A 25,959-nucleotide genomic window follows, 5' to 3' on the forward strand; every position below is an offset into this window, starting at 1 on the left:
TGGTGAGCCTTGAGTCTCCGAATGGTAATGACATCACGGATGTCATTCATATCACTTGGCAGACAGGTGGGATGCTCGGATCCCTGTTTTAAAGGGGGAAAAATTGCTTGAAGTTTCCCAGCTCAAAGCCGCTACTTCAAAGCTTTTGTGATGGCCAGAGTTCTTAACCTCCAGCTCTCAGAGTTCCTTTTTATAACAATTGTTGTCTTTTTGGTAGTGAAATAAATGTCACGTCAATACATGCAGTCACTTAGAGCAGGATCTCTGCTCTAAGGGAAAATATTCTTATGCTTTGAGAAAGTACCAATGCCCACGTGCTCTCTGTCAGACCCTGTCTGTTTTGTGGGATGGAGATCAGCTGGGAGCGAGGGGATGGAGCGAGGGGATGGAGCTTACAACTCTAGGTAGGATTGGAAGGTATTAGCTTTATGTTGGAAAAGCTCCTCTGACAAGTTCACAGAAAGAAGGATTCCTAGGTGATCTTTCCATTAAGTCTAACTTAGATCAGCTTGTCCTCATACTCTCTCTGGCCTCTTTCAGGATAGGAAACACATTCAAACCTCTACGTCACCAGGGATCTCAGCAGAGAGTGCTCAGAAGTAATACAACCCATCTTCCATTTAAACATCAGTGGGCACTCTTACACGATCACGTAAAAAGAGAGTAAAATAGAAATTCTTGATATTGATTTGGAAACTCAGTAATACGTCTGAAGGTAAACAGAGAGAAAGGCATACTATTTTAATGTATCATTTTAAATAGTAGGTTATGGAACTTACTAATAAACAGGTAAGGATCATTTTTTTAAAACTTGATTTGCAGACATTACAACATACGTTTGATAAGTGCTTATCAACAGTACTATATAGTCTTTGGCTTTATTCTTTCAGCTTTCTTGTTGATACTAACTCTATAGCAAATAAATATCTCAGTAGTAGTTCATGAAATATCTCAGATTTTAATTACATTTACAATAGTGACTTTCTGCTTTTTCTACAGCATTTTACAGTTGGCCATTCAAATCAAAATTCATTATGTTGAATCCATTTTCTGGAACATAAAATTGACTCTATAATCTTGATGGTGGATAACCCATCTTTCCAGGTCCTTAGGGATGAGAATCTGTTTTATAGGCACTCCAAAACTATAGAAATAGATATTTTTGGATTTAGGAGGCAGAACTTTAGCGTTTCATTTTTCCTGTGATATTTGTGGTTTACTTGGCATTGGGTCAATGCTCAGCTTTCAGGTGGAGCCCTGGAGGTAGAGCAGCTCCTATAATTCTAAACAAGTTGCTCCTTGTGAGACATGCCATAGTGTTTTAATCTGGAGATCATAGCAAGCTTCCAACAGAAAGGTTCATGTTCTCTTTACCTAAATTCCCTCAGCAGTTTTCTTTCGATACATCACTCCTCACTTTCTCCTTGAAAATGCCTAAAAGTCCAGAAGGAGCACCCAACCCAGCCAGGTCTGCAATTTAAACGAGTTACTGCCTTCCCATGGGAATGCACAACTACTCTTGGCCGGCCTGTGGGGTCCAAAGAAAAATGGGCAACGTAGTGAATTCCATGCAACATTAATATAGTGTGGACAGGGAGCTAGGGAAATCTTACAGAAATTAATTAAATGTAGCCTGCTCTTACCTTTAACAAGCTTATTTCTAAGCAGATGGTAGAAAGCAGGAACACTCACCAAAACAAAACAAAACAAAACAAATAAAGACGACCCCTGTCCTCCCAAACCCCCAAACCCAAGAATCTAGAGGAATATTATTGCCTTTTTGTTTCAGAAGAAAGTTGACATCTGCTAGAAGACTTTAAAAAGGCACTTACATCTGAGAGAACAAATCCATGAACAAAACCTGGTAATAAGTCATGTAGGTTGGATGTTGGAAGATGTGGGGGACATCTGTAGACCCAATGAGCCAACCGATTCAGTGACTTTTGGACTGAAGCAAGTCATATTAAGAAGTGAAACAGGCCAGAGTAAGATAGTTGAGAACAGTGGAGGTTTAGGTGAGACAGAAAGGAAAAGACATATCAATTTGAAGAGAGTTTGGATGAATATTGGCTAAAAATTGGTCCTGTCTAAAAGCAATGCAAGGACAAAGATGGAACAGAGACTGAAGGAATAGTTGACTAGTCCATTTTAAGACCTATCCCAGGGACAGGTACCAATTCCTCACACTATCAATGACGCTATGTTACACTCGAAGACAGGGACCTAGCATAGCAGCCCATTGGGAGGCCCTACCCATTAGCCAACTGAGACATGCAGATACCCACAGACAAACTTTGGATGCAGGTCAGGGACCCCTGTGGAAGGGTTAGGGGGAAGGATTGAAGGCCCTGAAAGAAATGGCAACCCTACAGGAAGACCAACAGTGTCAACTAACTTGGACTCCTGGGAGCTCCCAGGAACTGAGCCACCAACCAAAGAGCATACATGGGCTGGTTCAAGGCCCTTGACACATATGTAGAGTCCTGCCTTGTCTGGACTCAGTGGGAGAAGATGTGCCTAATCCTGTAGAGACTTGGTGCACCAGGGTGGGGTGATAACCAGGGGGAGCTGCCCTCTTAGACCTATCCCAGGTCTTAGAGGCTAAGGGGAGATGGGATGAGGAGAGAAATTCTTTGAGGGGAAACCAGGGGGGTGGGCAACATTTGGGTTGTAAATAAATAAATAAGATATTGGCAGATAATTCAGATTTTTGAAAAAACACAGTCTTTTCCAAGAAAAAATTACTTACGAAGACTAGATACAAGGTACAGGCTATTGGTTTGTGGGTTCTGCTGTAGGGAAACATTAAGAAATGCAACTGGACACAGTCTGTCAGTGGCCCTCTTTTAACATGCCTTCCTGTCAAATTAGAGAATTTGGGCTCAATTTATTTAGCCACGCATGGTCACTGGAAAGTTGTTTAGGAAAGGAATAAAGCGATTAGAACTATGTTTATAAAGATGAATCTCCTGGGTGGGATGGCTGGAGTCAGGCAAGATTGGACACAGAGTGAGCATCGAGGAAGCTGTTGCAATAGTTTTGCTGAGTGATGAGGAGGCTCGGAATGGTGACGGGACTAGACGGAGGGACACATGTGGAATCTTCCAGTGAATTGGTAACAGCTGTTCTCGATCTTGGTGCAAAACAAACTATAACGCTACAGCTTGCTTTGTCTAAAAAAGTTGAGTTTGATGGTCTACACTGTCTTAAACATGCTGGCTGATTGCATAAATGATCAATTTAGTTGGCCTTTTCTGCTTGACAAGGCCTGTAGCCAAATTCTTCACTTGCTGTCGAAGGAGCATCCCTTTGATGATCTCTAAGTTTATTAAATGTTTGGGATTTCAGATTTGGGTTCTTCTTTCAATCAAGAGAGCCTGCTATCTTACAAATTCTAGATGACGTGTACCTTTGGTATGTCTGGGGAGAGCTATGAAGTTGTGCAAAAGATAAAGTCTGTGTGGTATTCCTATGAGTCAGCGGAAGTTAGCTGAGTGAATGGGTGATTTTACAGAGCCAATCAGTGCATGATGGATTGAATGAGAGAAAAGTGGATAGTTTGCATCCAAAGGCACCGTGTATATCTTAAGCAGAAACAGTGTGGGCTGGTGCTGACAGGAGATGAGTATATAAATGGATGAAGCAACCCTTCAAGGTCACTATGGTGTGTGCTGGATTCACAGTGCATACACTGAAAGCTGCAGACAAGGGATGCCACTCGGGCTTCAAAGCAGGCCCTGCCATAGTATGCCAGTCGATTTTCCAAGAGAATGTGTTAGTTTTTGCTTTCATTTAGGATATTTCGATGTTTATAAATACACACACATATAAAACAATTCATGTATGTGGGTTACAGTTGGATGGGTTTTGAGTGGCAACTGGACTCTTGTGAGATCTGCTCACCAACTCCATGAGTGTCATGGTTGTGCTTACTTTTAAGCCTCTTGTTGCCAGCACAGGGCCAAGCAGAGCACATTCTGTAAATGGTGAAATCAAAAGATGGAATCAGACATGGAAGAAATATGCCCTTATGATATTGGTATTTAAGGAGTCCTTGTGGCACAAGAGTAAATCTTCTGTCAAGGCAGGCTTCATTTTCCCATGGACCCTGCTCACCACAAAGCAGATCCTACAGTGAAACTGGTGGTTGCTGTGATTTAATTTCTATGTGTTTTTATCAAAGTGCCAAATAAAGGTTAATGAGAGAAGAGTGCTAGCAACCGTGAAGACAAACAATAGACTCCATATCTAACTGGACCTTTTAAAAGCAGGACTAAAGAGATTTAGATGCAATGTGAGCTGCTTGTTCCAGATAAGGCTGTATATATTATTTTTGTCAATATTGATTCAGTTATATGATTGTATGCACATAGTTGTCACCTGGTTCTAAACAGAGCAAATGTAACAGTTTGGTCCAAGAACAACACCAAGATCCTAGATCAAGTATCTTCAAGAAGTTTCAAAGAGCTTAAGAAAAGTGCATGTGAGAAAATGTGGAAGTTGAATTGTCTATTTTTCCCCTGAAAAACAGAGAAAAAAATCACCATTACCCATTTCCAAGGTAGAATGCCTTGGTTAATCTTAATAGCATTGTTCTGGTGGCAAATTTAATTATTATGTTCACTGGATTTATTTAGTTCTGAGCAGATGCAAGATCTTCTAACTGTCTGATTTAAAACCACTCTTGTTTCTTTCTAGCTTCATTTAGGGGACAGAAGTTCAAGCTGGCTTGCTTTCACCTTTATCTGCTCTGCTATAGGACCAAATCCCCCAGGAAGCTGGTGTGTGTGTGTGTGTGTGTGTGTGTGTGTGTGTGTGTGTGTGTGTATACCTGGTCCTGTATTATTATGTTCAAGCAGGGGATTTGTCATGTCCTAGAATGGCCCTGTGGAAACTTGGATATTACCTTGAGACACAGTTTCAAAGTTTATCCTTTGCCTTCTGATGGGGGGGGGGTAGAAATATATTCTTATCATATCCAATCATTTCTATTAAACCAAAACAGGAGCCATGAGGGAAGTAGTCAGCAGAAACTAATAGAAATCTGAGAATCTGGCTGGCATAAAGATGGAGGCAAAGTGATAGGAATGAAACACATTTTCTTGCTTAATGCACTCTTATATAATATGCACACATAAGCAGACATATATGTGTAAAAATGCATGTATATACGTAGACACACATGCGTACATGCAAATATATACACAGCACTGTTGCTGGGTTATTTTTGAAAACTGTAACTCTTGAAAAAGAAACTGGCAAGATCTTAAGGTCTTGGAGCTCAGTTCCTGGCCCTGGTGACAGGTTTGAAAATTGCAGCCACAGCAATTGGGAATTCCAATTTCTAGTTCACAGAAAAATCAGGCCACAGGGTTATCCTTAGAGCATCTCTGTATTTCCTCTGTAGAGAAACCACTAACTTGAGAAAATAGAGGCTACTGCCTCGCCTTCTACATTGCTAGAAACTGTAAGCAGGCTTGACCTCAGCATTATCATTTGGCTTCAGTATAAGCTGAGCAGTGCCTAGTTTTTGTTGTCTTTCTTCTGGAATGAGTGCCACACATTATTTTCTAAAACAAGTTTTCTCAGTGCACATACAATCCCCCAAGGGATCTAGTTAGCATGCGGACTTGAGATTATTTGGGGGTTGCTAGGAGCCCCCGATCCTGCCTCTCTAATAAGCTCCTAGGGTGTTTTGAGCAGCCTGCCTTCAGATCTACCTTCATACACCAAGTGACATTAATTTGCATCTTTAAGAGCATATACTAATCGAACACACTTGACCCAATGTAAACAAGAGGTTGTTTCTGGATATAAAACACTTTCTGTATCTATCAATCACATCTCTTTTTTTTCCTGAAGGGATAGATTTTTCTATTTTTTTTTTTTTTTTTTTTTTTAGTATTGCTGGCTTTTTTTTTTTAATGTGGTGGTAATAGTGGGGTCAAAGTCATTTATCTTGAAACCAATCACCCATCTAGTGACTGCAAGGCTCCAAGGGGCAAGTAAGTGCTTCTGAACTAGCTAGAAATAAGTCCCTCTTTGTCTTTAGATTATACACCACTTCTGCATAGTTACTGGTCAATCAATAGCTTATCTATTAAGATAAAATTCCACAATCTCATGTAAAAGCATTATTATGATAAATCTATAAGAATGCCAACCAGACTTAGGGCATGAACACGTTTCAAAGTCTTACATTCCTACAACTTTAGGACCCTCAAAATCTAACTTGAGGAAAGCCTAATATGTGACTACATCATTGAGCATCTAAGACATTACCTCCAAATATCTGTTCCACACTGGAAGGTAAGAACCAGCAGGAAAGAAGTAATCACCAAACATAAAACATATTATCTCAACACCCAAACGGAGAGAGTCGAACTCACTGTCATTTGCATCTGTGCTGAAAAATATAGCCATACTTGTTGGGAACACTTGTTGTGCTTGACGAAGACAGTAAAATGGCTGGATCCATAGGAGGGAACAAGCTGGAAATGGTTTCCATCTGACCTTGTGTTTTCACTCAGTAGCCATTGATCGAGGCTGCCCGGCCAAGAGCAATGAGCCAACGATCCAACTATAATTTTATCCTTCAGCCATATTAGATAGAGTTGCAGCTAAGATTTGTTATGCGTTTCAGGAATGACCAAACATCCATATGGTGCAACTATTTGGCAGCATGGCAGCCGATGAAACCAGAAAAAAAGAAGACAAATTATCAATTTCTCGCTCCCAAATTACCCTAAGAAATTAGATCCATTTTCAGTAGCTTTGACTTCAATTTTTTTTTTTTTTTTTCATTTCATGAATCACCATCACCTTCTGCCAAACTAAATAAGCCTATGAACAACTGGAGACTTGAATGGAAAGAAATAGAAAACTCAAAATACATAGGAAAATTTAAGCTTCTTCATGGAAGACTGGACTGTACACCTTTTGCTTTGGGTAGCTTAGATCAGCTATCAATAGAAAGTGCATTAACTAGCCAACCAGCTGACATTAAACTGACTCAGAAAAATTCCCTTTTCACCTTTGCTCTTTCTCTTTGAAGCCTCCAATGTATCAAACTTCTAAGGTTTAGGAAGCTATCTTTAGTATAATCAAGTCACACTGATGGAGAAGAAACGAAACCCAATGAAGTTGGTTCATAGAAATCAGAAGTGTTTTCAGTATGATTAAACCCTTGGAGTTTCCGTGACTATTCTCATTCACTAACAGAAAACATGGCCTAGTAGTTCCTGGTGGAAACTTAGACTGTAGTCACCAGGACTATTTTACTTGAGTTTTTAAGGTTCCACTTCATGTGCCTGCTTGTTCAGGAGTTTCTTAGGATGACCAGATTGCTTTCCCCAGTAGTCTGCTTTAGGGCCTGGTGCACACCAGGTTTTCTCTCATTCTTGGTTCTCTGGATCTGATGGCTGTGTATGGTTCTTCATAGCTCTTCAATTCTTCAGTTCTGGTTGGCAAATAGAACCTTATTGTGGTGTTTACTGAATAAAGGCCCTCCGACTGTGCTGTCTTTCTGATTATATGCCAGCGTTTTACTTCCCTGGTCTACAGTGGCTTCTTGTAAATGAATCAAGAAGAACAAGAGAGAAGAATGGAATATAAGTTAGGGTTTTCAAACTTGGTAGGACATATAAATGAGGTTCTGGGAGGCTTTGAAAAATCTCTGTTGCTTTAGTCTTGAGCTGACTGTTCAGTGGTGAGGAAAACCTTAGAGCTGATAGTTCAAGTAGACCTAAAGACTAAATTTGCCTAAGTCTTCAGTCTCAACACACAATGACAGTAGTAGTCAACAGAAATCAAGGGGCTTTTTCTGGGAATGGGAAGAATAAACTCGATTTTGGAGTGTGGTTTTCAATATCAAATCAGGGTTTTATTAAGTGTCTTATGCTGGCAACTGTGATGGTTACGAAAAAGAAATCTATGGAGCTTAGTCTCTGTTTTTCCCAACAAGCTATAAAATAGGATGAAAATCCACAGCAACAGTAGCTAATACATCATTGCATGCTCCAGATGTATATTTTCTACATCAGATCTGTATCTCTTGAGATGGTTGCATGGAAATCCTCTGAGATAGGAAAACCACCTTGTTCCTGGTCCATGGGGTGATACAGTTTATACTTTTGATTACATTAAAGTCATGCTTAAGCATAAAGCTTCTTAAATCATCCTCTAAGTCAGACAATCATGAAACAAAAACATCCTTTTGATGAGCAACTTGAGAGAGAAAATTACTTTTCAGACTAGAAATATATCCCCTCTGCTGAACACTATGCTTTGAGGCGAAGTACAACTCACTAATAGCTGACTGGAGGAAACAGATCTTTTGCCTACACACGCTGCTTCGGTGACTACCTGTCTACCTTCGAGAGAATAAACTCTCTCAGCAGCCTCAGTGTGGTAACATGATAGGCTTCGTCTCATTCTTGCTTCTTCCAGAAAGAGAAAATAAAAAAAAACTGATACTAAAGCTAAGCAGTAAGTAGCCCTTGGTCATTCTAAAGACAAAGAGATAGGTGAGAGGAAGATCTCAGTGGGCCCTTACTTTTAATTACGAAGGTTGGAGGAGAATATGTGGCCGAGCTAACTTTTCTAGATTATAATTATTACAGAAAGTTTTGCAGAGATTGAATGACTGAACTAAATGGTCAGCCCTGAGTAAGGACAAAAGGCAAAGTGTCTCCTTCAATGTGTTAATAGGGGATGTGTCTGGATGGCTCTTTTAGTTTCAGAAGCCCTTCTAGGGCTGAGTCTCAGAACATTTCTGAGGCGTAATCTTTTTATTCCCAGTTTATGATGAGGAGTGTGAGGCTCATGATCAGAGTGACTTCCCCAGGACCACAGAGCTGGTTGGTAGGGGATATGGCTCAAACTCAACGTGGGACTGCTGACTTTCTGGACAGTGAGTCTGATGATGCTCAGATAGGAGAAGCATAATAAGGGGGGGGGGCAGGGAAGGTCATTTACTTTGAACTAGGCCTTTTACTAGTGAAGGATAGAAAGTTTATTTATTATGGGTCTAAGAAAGGAACAGGCATAGGCACAAAGGTGCAAGCAGCCAGTGTCATTTATACTGGCTCTAGGTGATCTCAAGCTAACTTCTAAGGCCTACAGATTTGTAGTAGGCCATTTCTTTTTGTTCTAACCTCTCTTACCAAAACCGGGTGAGTGGGTTCTATAGCTGCAAGGCAGAAAGGAAAGCCTGCAAAAGCTCTTTTTTTTTTTTTTTTTCAAATAGCTTCTAGAAAGAGCTGTATATTTCCATAGAAAAGTTTTCCTAGCTCCATTGACTCTTCTCATTGCTTGATCCAGGCAATGGGCCATCAACTCCTGGAATCAGTGACCAAGGCCCGAGTCCATCGTCCCTTCATTTAGAAAAGCTTCCTGGGTGGTGTGTTATCTTTAATTTTATGCCTGATTTTGTTCTGCTTTGTTAGTTATTTCTCTCCTAGACACTTTTCTATTCCAGTAGTTCTGAATTGGGGGGGGTGATTTAGCACCCCAAAATATATTAGGCAGTATCTGGGTTTATTACAATGGGAGAATGGGACTCCTGGCATTGGCAGGAGCCAAACGTACTGCTCTGAACCTACTTTAATATACTGGACAGGACCCCCCCCCTTTCAGTAGAATTTACCAGACCCCAGATATCAATATTCCTGCAGCTAAAACTCTATTGCTAGTAACCCTGCCAGGAAAAGGAAGGGCTGTGTAAGGATGAATATGATTTCAGAACATGTTACCTGGCTTCATAAGTGGGCATGGAGGAGGAATGAGAGAAACCCGCGGAGCCCACACATCAGTTTAATCCACAGTGCTCCTTTCCCCCAGTTTCATTGGATAATCAGAAGCTGGCTCCATGGGCTTGGCTCTGACCAGTCTTTCTAAATTGCTTGTTTCTGATGAAAGACCCATTTCACCAGGGTAAATGGCACAGAGGTAGTGCTATCTTCCCAGAAACACAGGATTGCCTGACAGTTCTTACGCAGTGTAACCTAACTTTAGCTTAACCACCATGCTTCGCCTCAGACAGCCTTTCCTAGTACCCCATAAAAGGCACAAAGGAAACCCCTAGAGATTCACAAAGTATCTGCTTAAGAGTCTGAAAAAAATATATCAGGTATAAATTTCTTTTGGCATGAGACAGAAATCTAAAAAAAAAAAAAAAGCTGGTCTTCCAATTCAAGAGGCTGTTTCAGAGTTTCCAGGAACACACAGCTTTGTTAAGTCATTCCAAAGCATTTCTACTGAAGTTGACTTTGGAGAGAGTAGCCAGAGGACCAGAAGAACATAATATACAATAATAGTCTAAATTATACCATAAGTAGATTTCAATGCCCAAAGCGCATCTGAAGGCATTGTACTTCATATCTACAGGCAGGCAGATGACTTTAATTTCTGCCACAAAGGAGCAAATTGTCAACTCTCAGGTGCGCTTATTAGAAGGCAGGGTCCCTTGGGGACTGCTCATTTGCATGAACTTGACTTGAGTTCCCCCCTCCCCTCTCCCTGTTCCCGCTCATTTGAAGTTACCAGGTAATTTCACACAGGCATGATTAATCATGCTAAGCAGAGGCAGGCTGCACTGGGATTAGAGAACAGAATCCACACATCTACTGCTACTAATTAGCTATGTGACCTTGAACACATCACTTCTCTCTGGGTTTCTGTTTTGGTGTTAGGAAGATTATTTTCCCAAAGTCTCCAAGCTTGTAGGAGCACTTGATGCTCCTTCCTTTTAACAATCAGGTAGCTTTAAAAGGGAGACAGAGGTGTGTATGTTTGATCAATTATCAGGTTCTTAAGTATCTTCCTGGGCATTTCAACGTGACTTTATTTTTCCTCTTGAAATGGAAATTTCTACTCCTGCAGAATGCCCAAAGAACATTTAAAGCAAAAGGTTTTAATTTTAAAAGGCTGTGTGGTCTCTTCTGGGTTGCACAATTTCCCTTTGTGTCCCTGCTTCTGCAGATCAAATATTGCAAAGCCATTAATTACCTTCGGACGAATCCAGAGGGGGGCCACTCGCAGAGGGTCTGGTGAATTGCATCGAGCCGTACGCCAGACGTAAAGCAAGTGAAGGGTTTTTCTTGGTATCCAGGGTTCAGTGGAAAACTAAAAGGGGCAGTTATGCCAAGAATGCAAACCTAGAGCTTGCCAAGTGCTTCTTTAAATGGCTCTAGCCAATGTGAGACTAAACAATGCATTAAATAGGCATACAACTTGCTACAGTTAGGGAATTGCATGTCAAGTAACAGCTCTTTGCTGTGTTTGAAACACGATCTCACATATAGATAAGGACAAACACAACTCCTCCGAGAAATCATCTCCTCAATCTGACAGCTAATGGGAGGTTTGAACTTTCCAGGCAACCAAAATCATTCTTTGGGAAAGAAGAGCTTATGAAGTTGCATGAAAAGGTACTGGGTGGGAACTGTGCCAGGTGAACAGCTCAGAGCAAACAGGGTAATTTGCCACCGTGGTTGTCAAGGACATCTGGCCAGAGGAAAGATCAAAGTCTCTGCGGTCTGTCAGTGAGGACAGTAGGGAATCTCCTTGGGGAGAGACCTCGTGCCCGTTCTCAGTGTGTCTGGATCTGTGCTGTGGGTTTTGAAATCAAAAGGAAGGCTTTTGGAACTTGATGGGTCCAAAAGCCGAGCCCACAGCTTCTTGTTTCCTTGAAGCACACACTTATACAAGGGTTTAGATGCCCACAGAGACGGGGCTGGCTCTGACGGGGTAACTAAGGGATGCTGGCATGGTACATAGTATCTGGACAAGGTATTTGGAAGAACACTCAAGCCATGCCGCACTCAATCTCTCTTTTGGATCTTAAATGTCTACCTGCAACTGATGACGTAAGATCTCATCCCATGGTTGAGATATACATGGCACAGATGGAAATCTTGTGTTACAACCCACCGGCCACTCCCACTCTGATCAGGCTCCCATCTGGTCCTTTATCACCTTTGACAACACTTTCCTGGTACCCCACTACAGGCGTGTGTGTGTGTGTGTGTGTGTGTGTGTGTGTGTGTGTGTTCCAACAAAATAGCCCCCGGCAATTCTTAGAGAAAAAGCAAGCCTTCCAAAACTAAATGGTGCAAGAAGTTAAACCTTTGAGGTTTTCTGGTAGAGGAAGAAGAATATGAAACTTGTGAGTGATGGGTGAGGATCCCCAGAACGGAGGCCATCTTGGATCTCACAGGAAAGGAGCTGTGTGCTGTCTGGGGGAGTCCTAGGAAATGTCTTGTACAGCAGCTATTTCTCATCAAGGGAAACTTTTCTTTTTTACTCTGTTGAAATTTTCTTAGTATTTTCTCAATGGTCTCAGAGGTAAAAATGCAAGTTCATTATATAGATATGCCTTTCCCCACTCCCTAAGGGCCTCATTTCAAGAGAATGCTGAAAGCCAACTGCTTCATACCAGGGGTCTTGCTCTGTATTTTCCAGGGGTTGACTAGGGTTTAGGGAGCATTTCCCTAGGCTACAATACTGTGGGCTTCTGAACAATACAAGTGACCAAATAAGAGTATTTCATGGAGACAAGAGGCTGTGGACTTAGCTTTTTGACCCATCAAGTTTCAAAATCTCCACACCTCTCATCTCACTTTGTGTGTACATGTGCATGTATGTGGTGTGTCTGTTCTGTGTCTTGAGTGCAAGCGTACATGTCATCCCATATGTGGGGAGGTTAGAGGCCATCCATGGATATAAGTCCCTAACTCCCACCTTGTATGAGGCAGGGTCTCTCATCACTGTGTGTGTCAGACTAGCTTGATTGCAAGCCTCTAAGGGTTCTCCTACGAGAACCTCCCATGTCTCTTTATTGGAGCACTACAATTGCGGATGTGCACTACCGCATCTGGCTTTATGTCTTCCCATTTGTGTGACAAGTGTGACCTGTTGAGCATCTTCCTAGCCCATGCCTTGACATTTTTTTTGTTTGTCTAATGCAGTAAACCATCTCTACCTGTCAAAGTGATGATAAAGACAGAGCAGGAGAGAAAGTAGAATGAGGCAAGCAGATCACTCTTCTCGTCACTTTTACAGACGCCAGGCACACGATTGTTACTACTACTGATTGTCTCAACAATGAATTGTTTCTGCCCCAAGCAGAAAAAAATAGTGAGTCAATAACTAAGTGGACTTTTCAGATATCTAACCTTTTACAGCAGATTCTGCAACTGAGGCTCAGATGAGAGTAAATAAATGGGCTAGCTAATTAGTGTGGTGTGATGTGCAAGGCACCATTCTAAACTAACATGTTCAAATCACCCTGTTCATTCAACCCCAATACCAACATAGTAAGGCAGGTCCTATTTTACAGATGAAGAAGTTGAGGCACAACATGGTTTTGGAGTAAGTTTGCAGAGCTAAGGCTCAGACCTGGATTCTTGTCAAAAGAGGCCACATTCTTGGTCTTGAACTCTTTATTCTCCTGTTTTTAGGTCTTTGAGACAGTCTTAATGATATTAACATGTCATAAAATTGAAAGTTGTTTCCTAATTTCACACAGAAACCTTCATTTTTCTTAGTCCCCCTCACAAGTCCCCTTGGGTATATTTTAAAAGGTAGTAACGAGCATTTGAGGGTCAGAATAAAAGCCCAGTGCTCTTTTAAACAAGCAATATCTGTGGCCTATTAGCGCTGTGTACTAATGAGGGCAAGGTTATAAGGTCAATTCCAGATGTATCAATTTCAAAGAGAATTGTTTTTCCATAGGCAGTGACCATGCCCCTAACTTGGACCAGAACTCACACAAATGCATGCCTGGAATTCCCATAGGGGTGCTGTGCAAGGAAATGCAGATGGATGGAGCTCAAAATCCACACTGGCCCAGAGTTAGTGGTGTGTGTGTGTCTTTTTAACTGTGTTGTTCTTCTTTTGCTAGACAGGCTGTATCTAATAGGATGCCCAAAGGATTGAGGTGGATTCATAGAATTCTCTTCTGAGATGATGAACAGATATACTCATTGCCCCCACCCCCAATGTCAAAGCAGTGTGAAAGTGTTTGAAAGACTAGTATCATCAGGTCGTCTTTGATAACAAAGAGAAATGACAAGCTTAGGTTTATGACCTCAGACTTTGTGGTCATGTCTGAATTTCTGTTCTGTCCTTGGAGAACTGAAGTTCAAACTGAAATAAAGCAAAGCAGCTGGCTCTTGTTTCTTGAAGTGAGCAGATTGGCTACCTTTGGGGACCAACTGAAATGATGTCAAGAAGATAAAAGAAGTTGAATGGTCCTCAGGCACTAGTTAAATCCAGGGTTCTCCCTTCCCCAATAGCATGAATGCTTCTTGCTTGCAACCTAGATGTCAAGTCTGTTAAAGTTAAAGGTCATTTGCTTTAACAAAATCCCCTTGTTTTATAGACAAGGGCATTTCAGCCCAGGAAGTTTAAATGCCTGCCAAAGTCATATAAATAATGATTGACAGGTCTGGAGGTAGTTTTCTGAGCTCTGCATATCAAAGGAAGAAGTCCAAGTTTATAATAATAACCAAAGCCTTGGAAGGTTTGTGCAATCAATAACAACGAGAGCTAATTGCAGAGTTTCACTTAAACCCTTTAAAAACAGTATGCTTTAACACATGAAGAATGTCGTTCGTTTATTCAGATCTGTTCCTAATAAGCATGCATTGGAGGGGTGTTTTACAAAAGTCATAAATCTGGGGTAGCTGAAAGGGTATCCAACTTTCTTTTCTAATTGATTTACTTCTCCTTCCCCCCAGACTGCCTGAGGTAAAGCATATACAGTTTATTTAAGGGACTGTTTATAGACTCTTAAAACTGAAAAGGACCCCAGAACCTCTCTTTCTTCTGGTTGTTCTTAATTGAAACCATTCAAGATGGTTGGTTGTCTGTCAACTTCTTAACTACCTCAAAGGAGAAAAATTCCAGAAGTTCCCAAACAGCATGTTAAAAATGGTTTCTTGCCATAGCTGTCCAAAATTATACCTGCGGCAAGCGTCACTTCTTTCACTTTGTTTTTACCCACTGGTGTGCTTCAGACAAAACAAAGTTAAAACGGGACGTCTGTCCTCTGTGTGGGTTCCAACAAACCAGCTAATCTTCACTAGTAGGCTTTCTTCTCCACAATGCCCTCCTCACAGAACTGAAAGAGCATCCGTCTGATTGACGTGCCCTCTCTCTCTGGTACATGGGGAAGAACCCATAATTAGCTCTTCATTGGCTCCTTTAGTTTGTAAAATGTCTGGGGAAGCCACATTAATTTTGGATCAACTGCTCTACTTATGCTGGAGGGATATTCACAACCGATCATCCTGGAGGTTGTGTCTGCTGTGCTCCCACAGAACTTAGGCTAGACTGGTATTGTGAGCTCATTTGCAAAAATTGGGTCAACCTACACAAAGGAAGTATTAACAAAACAAACAAACAGACAAACGATACTCAGAACAGTTTTAATAGGATTCAAAACCCCTCCTTGTTAAATAGTTTGTATTATCCATAAATAAATAAATATAGAGGCAGATTTCTTTATGATGTTTAAATATCAAACCAAGATCAGACCCTGGCTTACACCATGGAGAGAAATATATACTTCCAAAGTGAAGCCGAACCAACTTAAAATAAAAAGGTATGGGCTCAGTAAAACTTTATAAATAAGAGCAAAATCTAGTAAATGACAACTGGGGGGACAGACATGTGAAGGGTACTCTCCTTTAAAAGGTGCTTCGAGGATTGTAAATGCTTAGCGCTGACTCCCCCCCCCCACACACACACAGTAAATCTTAGGGGATGAAAAGGAAACTCAATAAAATTTGTTGACAACAGTTAATGCCTATAAGAGTAATTGGCTCAGGAAGGAAACAGATCATGAATGTAGCTTAGAGATGGCCAAAGGACAGCTTCTAAGTTCTTGGTGACGTACCTACATTGCATTCTGCAAGGAAAGCTGAGCAGTTTCGTCAAATAACTAGGTAGGCATGAGGGAGGCAGGGAGTATGTTCTAAAGTGGTTGGCATCCTAATCCTTGGTGGTTCTTCCTGGGAGAGCCCCACAGAAGCAGTTCTATTCAGTTCACTTGGACACAATCTTGCCAGTTCCAATGGATAGATACCAGCAGCTACTGTATTACTCAAACATTGAACTTGACACTGGTCTTCAAAGATAAATAGCTATGGCCTTTGAGGAGTTCACTTAGAGGGCAGAGACTGGCAAAGACATGTCATGAGCGATGGGGAAGATTCAGGAAAAGCTTAAAAAATTGCACTTCTTTTCCCAAGGTTATTTTCCCTTACAGCATATGATATCCACACTCTTTTTCTAACCTCTGAGTATTTAAAAGGCAAGGTCAATCTCTCAGTCATCTCTGGGTTTCTCATTTATATCTTGTGCTACCACACAAAAAAATGCCCCCCCCCCAGTGTTTTGAAGTAAATTAAAGCAATTTAAAAGGATCAGCTCTTCTCATGTAGAGAGGATTGTGGAGTTGATCAGAAAGCTATCAAGAATACCTTCACACTTAAGGAACAAAGCAGGGCATGGGATTTAGTTTAGGCCATGTATATGGTGGGATGTGATTTGAAAAACCATGCTTAATGGCAGAATTTACAACAGCACGTGTTTCGTACAGCCACTGTTTTGAAATCCAGAACCCTGCTATAAGTATCAAGTGAGTGTATGAATTCTTTTCCCTTTAAGTTCTGGTGATCAAGTGCAAAAACCTTTCCAGCCCGTTAAAACTGGTTTCTGTTGTCAGTGCTCAACGCTCAAGTGTCTATGCAAGCGCACATAAGTATTGCCCAGTTACCTAGAGCTGAGTTGTTATTTCTTGTCTTAGTTTTTGTTATCTGATGCAAACTGCACAGGCATGGTCATATCCTGTGCATGGAATCCCTGGAGTACGTCAGGGTGGGCGTTACAGTTCAACCTGGCAGTACCCAGGAGGTCCTTGCACAAGTGCCCTGCCAAGAGAAGACAAAGTCCTCGGGAATTGGAGATAAGAACGACTTATGTTTTCCAAAGAGAAAACACGGCTCAATGACAGTGAGTTATAGAATGCTCTCAATTCGTTGTTCAATTGTGTTCATGTCTCATTTCACTTAGTATAGAATGTTTTTTAAGGTGAAACAAGTCTGGTATTGAAAAAAAAAAAAAGTCACCCACCTAGTGAACTCATTCATCTCCCCCTACACCAGAGAACTAGATGCAACTGTTCTATTGCCAGAAGAGTGAGTGAATTTATTCAAATAAAGGACTGGCAGAGAGCACAAAGTAGAAAATTTCCCATTCAAACAGCTGAAAGTGTGTCCGTCTCCGACGCTACTCTGCCAAGTTGTCCTTTTTATTTTATTTTGCCAAAACCATGGCAAAAACCTTGGTAGTTCCCTTCATAGTTTCAAACTTATATGAATAAACTTTTGCCTCCTTCTTACACACACACACACACACACACACACACACACACACACACACACACACCATACCACAGGAGCCATAGCCATTATTACCTGCCTCAAGAGAGACTGGGATTTGGCAAGAAGACAAGAGAGACTTCAAGAGTGTGAATCACCTCAGAAACCTGAGCTTGGGAGTGGGGGTGGGGGTTCACTGAGGTGATTTGTCTCCACTTGAGTGACAGGAGCCCTGGCAAGTGACTCGTGCCCAGGTTCCCAGAACTCTTTGCACTTCCAAAGAAATGTACAGAGTTCCCATCTGTCTTTCAGTTTTCCACTGCATTGTAATATTCTGTGAGATGGGTACCTATGAGGTAGATTTTTTTTTTCAAGTGATCACTCCCCTTGGTGGCCATTGACTTGTGGGTGTGTGATATTTACAGACATTGATTCCTCTGTCTCCTTCCCACGGACTGCTGACTCTCTGATTGTCCGAGACCTACTTTTAAGATATGTGGTGCTGATGTTTTCAAAGACTCCTTTCTAGATGGATATAATACCCAGGGAAGAACTACATCAAAGGGACATAATGACAAAAGGAAGAAAGAAAGTATCAAAGTCAATCTGCATAGAGGGCATATTGATAATGACGCCACAGTGCGCTGTTAGAAAGCTTATGTACTTACAAACATCTCTTGGCAAAGATCACCTTTTGTCCACTCATGCTGGCTTTGTGTTGCATGGAGACATCTACTTTGTTCTCCATTTAATTCATTTCTTAAGTTCACCTGCGTTCGGGGTGCAGGATCCTCACCGTTCTACTTTAAATTTCAGAACACCCAAAGTAGTTCTGTACCCCCTCTGGATGTTTCTATATGTGCCCAAACTTCTAAGAACAAACTCTGCAATACTCTAGAGTTATACTGTCTCATTTCTTCACTGGGAGGAACGGAGAGTGGGGGTTGACCATAAATTCTGGAAGAGGGCCCCAGAGGAAGCAGTTAAAGGCAAACTCTTAAGGAAGAAAATTCAACCCTAAATCTCCCAAACCTGCCAAAGCCCCACCGAAGTGTTATGCATACTTTAAGGTGATGGATCTCAGAGCCTGGGGTGTGTGTGTGGGGTGTGTGGCTGTTAGCCATAGGCAGTCATTCAGTTATTTGACCAATCCCTCTAGTTGTAAATCCAGGAAACCATATACTTCTGAATCATTGTAGCAGGGAGAAGAGGGTTGGGAAAGGGGGTGGGAGAGCTACTCACTGAAGTAAAAGCCCCGTGGTCCACACACGAACTGAAGAGCGTCCACCAGCTCAGCCCCGCAAAGGGTCTCTGGTCCAGCTGTGGTGGAGCTGGTGAAGGTGAGCAAGCAGAGCGCCAGGTAGAAGAGGTGTGAAGACGACATGATGTGTATCTTTATCTGCCGGAGGGGGGGAAAAAAAGGAGGTTCAGGTATCATCCGTCTGGGTCCTGAAAGGATGGGGCAGCAATATGTTGACTCTCGCTCCGTACTCCTTGTCATCATTCATTAAAATCTCTGTCCTAGAAGAGCAGTGTGGCATGAAGGGCCCCCAAGGGACCTGGCCTGAGCCTGTCTTGACATCAGACAAACCGTGCTTAATCCCTTTGCTACTGGATCTTCAGACATTCTCCTGGGGCTTCTATGAGTTCCTATTATTAATAAACAGGGTAAAAGGGCTACAAACATTTATTGGGTGGCAAAAGATGCAGTTATTTTAGTGTGTGTGCTTATATGTGTGTGTTTGTGGTGGGATATGTGTGTGTGTGTGTGTGTGTGTGTGTGTGTGTGTGTTAGGATCCTCATGCCAGTCTGAGACAAAATATCTGAATTATCAAATATTAAATTGTGCTCAGCTTTGCACTCAAACTGTTTCAATTTAAATAATCTAAAGCCTGACCATCTCCAGATGGCACATATATTCATTATATTTAATATTGGTTAGAATATTAAATTAACCAGGGCATCATTCTCTGGCCATAGATTAAGAAGATTTTATACTGGCCAGAACAATACTACGAAAATCTGTCATTATAGCCTTCCAGAGTGAGAGAGAGAGAGAGAGAGCAGAGGTGGGGGAAGATGGAGAAATCTTACCTGCGAATGTTAGCAGCTAACGCAACCACAGGTGGAAAACCAAACAAGCAGTCTCAAAACCGGAAAATCATGCAAGATTTAGGAACACAATTGCCTCACAAGAGCATTGTGACAGAAAGGTGTGATTCCCTCTCCTTACACATCATGAAGGTCATAGTCTGTACTTCCATAACATAATGCAGGTTGATGAAAGTAATGATGTCTTTATTTAACTAAAGGTTTATGTGAGGTGAGAGCCTTCAGGGAAAAAAAAAGAAACCTCTACAACAGGGGTAAACTTTCGCATACATTGTTGTTCAATGGGGCGTGGACAGTGGGCAGAATTAGCATTTAATGACCTGTAGACTGAGGTGGAAAACCCAGCATGCCTTGCTTCTCCTGATTCTTCTATGCCCCTTCGTGAAGCATTCATAAATCCTGGGTATAAGATTTAGGACTCCTCTGGCGGGAGGGGCCAGTGACCTGCCATCAGACAAGGCAGGCAGCAGACTTCTCTCTGGCCAGCTCCTCTACTGGAAGTCATGGGAGGTCAGAAGCAAACGTTCAAGTTTTATGGCTGCCTTGGGGAAGAGGGTTTCTCATCTGTATCCCTGCCTTGGGGGAGAGTGACAAGCAGGAAAAGGGAGGCTGGCAGCAGGTCAGGGAATTTAACAATCATCTCTCAAGCTTCAACAGGACATAAATGTAATCTTAGATGCCAGGGTCCTCTCTCCTAGCTCGCTATCAGAGAGGTACACACTGAGAGTCGTTTTTAAATTCAGGGCAGTGGGCTTAAAACCTTCAAGAGCCTTTTCTTGAGCAACAGGAATTCTGAGTTATTCTCTGGGAAGCACTCATGGGTCTCTCTTATCAACTTTATAACAAAAATCTACCAAGGAACCCTTGGTTGGCACAAGCTAGCCAATGGTTAGTAGCCAAATGGCACCCCCTGCCAAAGTCTACATTCCCAGGACTCCAGTTGCTCTGCATTCTAAGAAGCAGACAGACACTGTGGTGACATCCCATTTTTCAGTGTTGCGACTTGTAGAACCAGAGTGTACTTTCTTCTAGGAAGGCCCCCAAGGTGAGCAACTTCACCCCTTTCAGAGACATATGCTTTCAATATTGAGGGAAGAGTCACCAGGAGGGTATGAAGTGAGCCACCCTATAAAGGGGTAACAGAGATGTACTGGAAGCTGTAATTTTTAAAGGAGACCTTTTTTTTTTTTTTTTCTTTTGAATCTCACAGTCGAGGCAGATTCATTCAGTTCCAACTTGTTTAGAGAATAAGACTCAGAGATTTAGTTTATGGCCATTTCCCTGTCCTGTGTGAGCTCTCTGCTTAATGGCTCTGTATCATTGGCAAATTTTACTCCACTATTTCAAACCCATTTTCAATTTAGTTTCTAGTTCTTCAGCCTAGCATTTGGAGGGGGCAAGGAACCCCAAGGGAGGCCCCGATTCTTGATCTCACAAGGTAAATATTTCAGTAGTGTGTATAGAGCGGCTGCAGATGAAAGGAACTCTCTACTCTTAAGTCAACGGGGACAGGGGACATGCAGTCAAGGAGGGGATGCCTCCTCAGTTAAGTCCTTGGTACCTTTGTTCAGTAGGATTTCAGCTGGGAGGTACTCCCATCTCCATATAACCAGAGACACAAGATTTTACAGGAATGAGCTAATGTCTATTCATTCCTTTTAGTTATAAAAAGAAGAAAGGGGAGCTTCCCCTTCAGTGTTTCTCATGGAAACTTGGATAAATCCAACCCACGAGGGCTTCATGGTTCTTTGGGAAAGGGGCAGGCCTGCAATCCCCATAACTGGTCTTAGAGAACACTTCCCTACACTCTGGCCACAGACCAACTTTAGAATGAATGTTACTCCAGCAAACCCATTTCTGAAACACTGGCCCCTACCCCTGCTCAGTTTCAGACAGCGGTGAAGGCCAGGCACCTGCAATGGTTAGTTTGGATCAACTCCACAGCAACTGTTACTCAATCTCACAGCCTTTGTAAATTTAGACTGTCACGAGCTGTCCCAACTACATTTTAATAGTTACTTTAAGGGATAGTGCATTTAAGTCCAGCAAGGCATATGTACCTGTAGAATTAAAAAACTGAAAACTGCTTGAACCAATTTTTCTTTTTCCTTTCTACATGGAATTATACTGAAAGCCACTGTCTGATAAACATCAATCCCAGACCTCTGGTGCGTTTTCCTTTAGCTCAGAGAACTCGTCCAGCACACCCACAGAGAGGCAGAGTTTATCACATCATGGTCCCCAAACAGAAAACAATGTAGGACTTGCTTAGGAGTTTTTAAAACGTCCAAAACAAGTCTCCCCATATGTTCTCCATTTCCCCTGGCCCTTATTTCATCGACCACAAGGAAAACCAGTAGAGAGAAGCCATAGATGTAATTAGAAGAGGGCGAGGAAGGGCCTGAGCAAGAAACAGCCAAAAAAAAGCCAATCCTGAACTCAGAACACTTTCCTCAAAGATCACTGACAAATCCACGTCTCCAAGGACCTTTCTGTGTTAAACAAGTGAGATATCAATTGATTCCAGATGTCTGAACAACAACAAAAATGGCTGGTCAAAATACTAGGGCTATAGTTGTAAGTAGGTACTCACTGCAGGTGCGGTCATTTTGGTAGGTCCCGGGTCGTTTACACAGCAGGTCAGAGTGGGTACTAGGAGGCCGAGGTGAACAAAAAACTGAGGACTTAAGAACATGTGTTGTTTTGTGGGTGGGGTTTGTGAAAGCATCTAGTTACATTTGGACACCCAGGCAGGTATGCTTTGAGCCTGGGTAAACTGCCTTTTGTCCATTTAAACAATGAGCAAATTGCACAGCTGGGAGTTGGAGTCCATCGTTTCCCGCAAGGGAAGCCACTCATTTCCATTGTATGGCTACCTATCTTGGCTATCCAGAATAGTGATTCAAGTTCCAGCTCCTTGCCTTCCTCCCCCATCTTCCCCTGGCTCAGGCACTGGGAAATACCTTGAGCCTCAGAGTACAAAGCCAGCCAGCGCCCTGTGTGCACCAACGGGTCCAGGCTGCCGACCTCTATTCCTTGAGCTACTTTTCAAAGACCACCACGCAGTAGCTCCCTTCAACCATCTCCTGCTGCAAGCCCAGGAAAAAAGTTGAAGCGTACTGCTAGCTCCGCTTCTGAAATGTTCTGCAGACCCAGCACGGAAAGAAAGTTCATTTGGAGCCGATTTTCCAAACGTGGAATGCATGCCTGCCGAGGTAACATTCCACAATCCCTTTGGGACACACAATCCCAGCTGCCAGACCACACAGCGTATATGAACGCTGACTTCATTCCTGTAAGGTGGCTGGAGCTTGCTGGCAGCGCGCGAGGACGGCACAATTAGGTGCTTGACAAGGTTGTTTCCCGAAGTCCCAAGCCACTTACTTGCCTAAGAAAAAGTCATAGCAATGAAGCATTTGAATGCAGCACAAAAAAACCGCTGCACTCTTTGACTGGGATCTTTTATGAATTAAGCCCTCCAGCAACTGCCTCCAAGGAGCCCGGTGACAGCAGCTTAGAAGTGCTTGCAAATTGAAAAAACACAAGTCTGGAAGGATATAATTTTGCTGAGAATGGAAACTTGAAGTAGGGCCAGTGATCGAAAGGAGAAGACAGTGCACAGACAGCAGCAGGGGCAAATGAAAGCGGCAGCGGCCACAGGGGCCAGCGACAGAGGCAGGGGCAAGTGACAGAGGCAGCGGCAGCGGCAGCGGCGGCAGCGGCAGCAGCAGGGGCAAGCGGCAGCAAGGGGCAAGCGGCAGCCGCAGCTGATTCACCTAAAGAGGCTTTGCATACCGCGAGTCTAAGAGCAGAGCCTCAAACCAAAATTCAAGCCCCAACTCAGTCACACTGAAGTCCCCTTCCAAAGAGAAAAGTTGGACAAGCAGCCGCCAGTAAGCTCCTGCTTTCCGAGCACAGCCTGGATCTGTTCAAAATTTCTGAATATGCAAAGACAGCAAGTTGTCTAAGAGCTTTTACAGAAAAGCAAATTAAACTTCCCTCTAACTTTGACTTTCTGGGCAGAAGTGCAAAGAATTCCTGATTCTTGGCTCCAAAAAAAGCATTTTTTTAAAGCTTTCCTATCATCTAAAATGTAACTTTTAATCTGTGACATGCCTCGTAAATAAATTCCTGACAAATCACACACGTACATAGACACAGACACACAAACATGCTCTGAAAAAGCCAACGCCTGCACCTGTGAGAGAGAAGCGCTTTCCGAGTTTATATTCATCTTTCTAGCCCCGAGCCATAGGCAAGATTTAAAGGAATCTCTTAAAACGGCGGCGCGTGGAAGCCCTGTGGAAGCAGAGGCTTTAGCAGAAGTACCTTGCAATAGTTTCTACCCGTACAGATATCTCTGCAAATGCATTCATCCCCCGGAGGTCCTTTTACAGCTCGCACAGAACTGCACATTCAGCAATTTGTAAATAACCCCCAGTTCTGAAACAATGCAAATTCTAAAGCGAATAAAGACTCTAGGCAGAAGAAAACAGTACACAGTTTAAATACAATTCTCCAACGAGTTCAAGAAAAAAAAAAGTAAGAGATATTTACCTTCAAGAAGTCACAGAGGCAGATCTTAAATAATTGAGTTAGAAGACTGCTGATTTTCCCCATTGCTTCTGAAGTACAAAGTCTGGAAATGAATTGGTGGGCAGGGATAATGAGGCGAAAAAAAGAAATCCAGAGAGATGGGAGATGTTAGAGCAATGTCACATTTCAATTTTGAGGACTTTATTCCATTGCGCAGGCTCTATCTGCTCTGAATTTAGCAGTGACAGTGAGATTTAGCAAGCAGAAGAGGGATTTAGAGAAAATCCTCACATTTATCTACAAAACACAGACACTGTAGACAGGAAACAGCTGGAGGAACATTCGCCTTCTCTCTCTCTCCCTCTTCTGGCAAAGTTATCGAGTAAGGACTTTTTTGGGCACCGTGACAAATAACATCATACCTTCGCTCTTAAAAACTGGAGCACAGAAACGTTTTCTCCCCCCCCCCCGCCCCCCTTAAAAGAATGTGTGTCTCTGACAGGGTTAGCAGACATTAAATACTGAGGCTGCCATAGAAAAATAGGCTCTGTTCTCTGATTAACTTTCCACAGGGCTTGAAGGTACACTTGTATGCTAATACACCTCACCAGGATTAGAGGGTCTAAGTGGGACACGGGGGCAACTTTATATTTTAGGGCAAATGCAAAATTTGAAGGGAAAAAAAAAACAATTTTTAAAAAAAAGAAGAAGAAAAGACCATCTCCAGGAAGCACAATGCTGTTAACCCTGAAATGACCAGGGTAAACTAGATTGAAAGCCAGCTCTCAGGGGAAGGGGAGGTGGAGGGGAAAGGGTGACCCTTGTCCCAGTTGCCAAGCGAGGGGAATGATCTCATTTCCTAAAACCTATAGATGGCCAGGCAGCAGTGGGTTGACTCCTGTTAGGACACTGTATCATGCTTTATGCAGAGAATCGGACTATGCTGAGCTCTGGGATGGATTGAAAAATAAAATGACCCTATTTTTCAACAAAGCTGGGTGCCTGTCACCTCCTTGACCCAAGGAAGCAGTATTGGAGGCACACACTGTTTCCCGTTGGCTGTATTTTTCTGCATAAATGTATGTGTATGTGTGTGTGTGTGTGTGTGTGTGTGTGTGTATGTGTGTGAGTCTGTGTGTGTATTCCAAATAATACCAGCTGGCTAGCAATACCCTCTCCAGGGTTATGATGTCATTCAAATCCCTCAACTGGGTAAGTGGCTGGCAGCATGGTTCAAGCCGGCTGCTTCCGCTATTTTATAATGTATAAACTTGCCTTCTGTTGATACGGTTCGTACCTATTTCTCAGTGGTCTTTCAGAGGCAGTAGATAAGAAAGTGAATTATGAAAGAAGGTTACAAAAGCCCAGATTAGATGCTGCATGCCTTCCACGGATGTGGTGTCTCCAGGTGTGCTTTCCCAGGGGAGATGGACATGAGCCAGACTTTCCTCAGTCTCTGACTCTCTCAGACTCTCTCGGGGGACTTGAAGGTACTGACACATCAGTGGAGACAGAGGCCAGCTGGAAACACTACACTACCTCGTTCTGCTGCCCCATGGATAGAAGCCTGCTTGGGGATGTGGTGACTGTCCTCAAATGAAACCAGTTTGGTTTTGCAAGGGGCTTGGGCTTGTTCCAACCCTCTGTGTGGTCAATACTTCACAGCAGTGTTTACCTTTCAGCCAGGAACATTAGAAACCTGGGGTGAGCTGTTCCAGTGGTAGGTGATGTTAGGTGTCACCTGCTGAAGGCATCATGTGATGACAGCACCTACTATGTACTCGGTTACACATACCTCTGGAGAAGCAGAAAGGAGCATGCGACAGGCAGGGAGAGACCCACTTTCCTGAAGTCTGTTGAGTGTGTGAAGCATGAAGACTTATGAGTGGTGGGAGGAGGTGGGCAGTTTCTCAGGGAGGCAGG

At 42.6% G+C, this 25,959-nt stretch overlaps 1 protein-coding gene across 5 annotated transcripts in view; it reads right to left on the bottom strand.

Annotated features, from left to right (window-relative positions):
* Positions 1-24,404, bottom strand: part of Igf1 (insulin like growth factor 1) — a 75,054-nt gene extending 50,650 nt beyond the window's left edge. The window contains exons 1-2 of one of the 5 annotated variants that reach the window (XM_021205260.2): positions 24,058-24,404; positions 18,630-18,786 (exon numbers count right to left, since the gene is read on the bottom strand). In XM_021205260.2, the coding sequence (XP_021060919.1) occupies positions 18,630-18,786; positions 24,058-24,120 (220 nt within the window). In that variant the 5' untranslated portion in view covers positions 24,121-24,404. Of the gene's footprint in view, positions 1-18,629; positions 18,787-22,093; positions 22,205-23,829; positions 23,945-24,057 lie in introns of those variants that run through there. The other 4 variants (XM_021205261.2, XM_029542071.1, XM_021205262.2 and 1 more) reach the window with 4 other exon arrangements.
* Positions 24,405-25,959: the final 1,555 nt, after the last annotated feature.

The sequence above is a fragment of the Mus pahari genome, chromosome 9, assembly GCF_900095145.1.
Source record: "Mus pahari chromosome 9, PAHARI_EIJ_v1.1, whole genome shotgun sequence".
Classification (NCBI taxonomy): domain Eukaryota; kingdom Metazoa; phylum Chordata; class Mammalia; order Rodentia; family Muridae; genus Mus; species Mus pahari.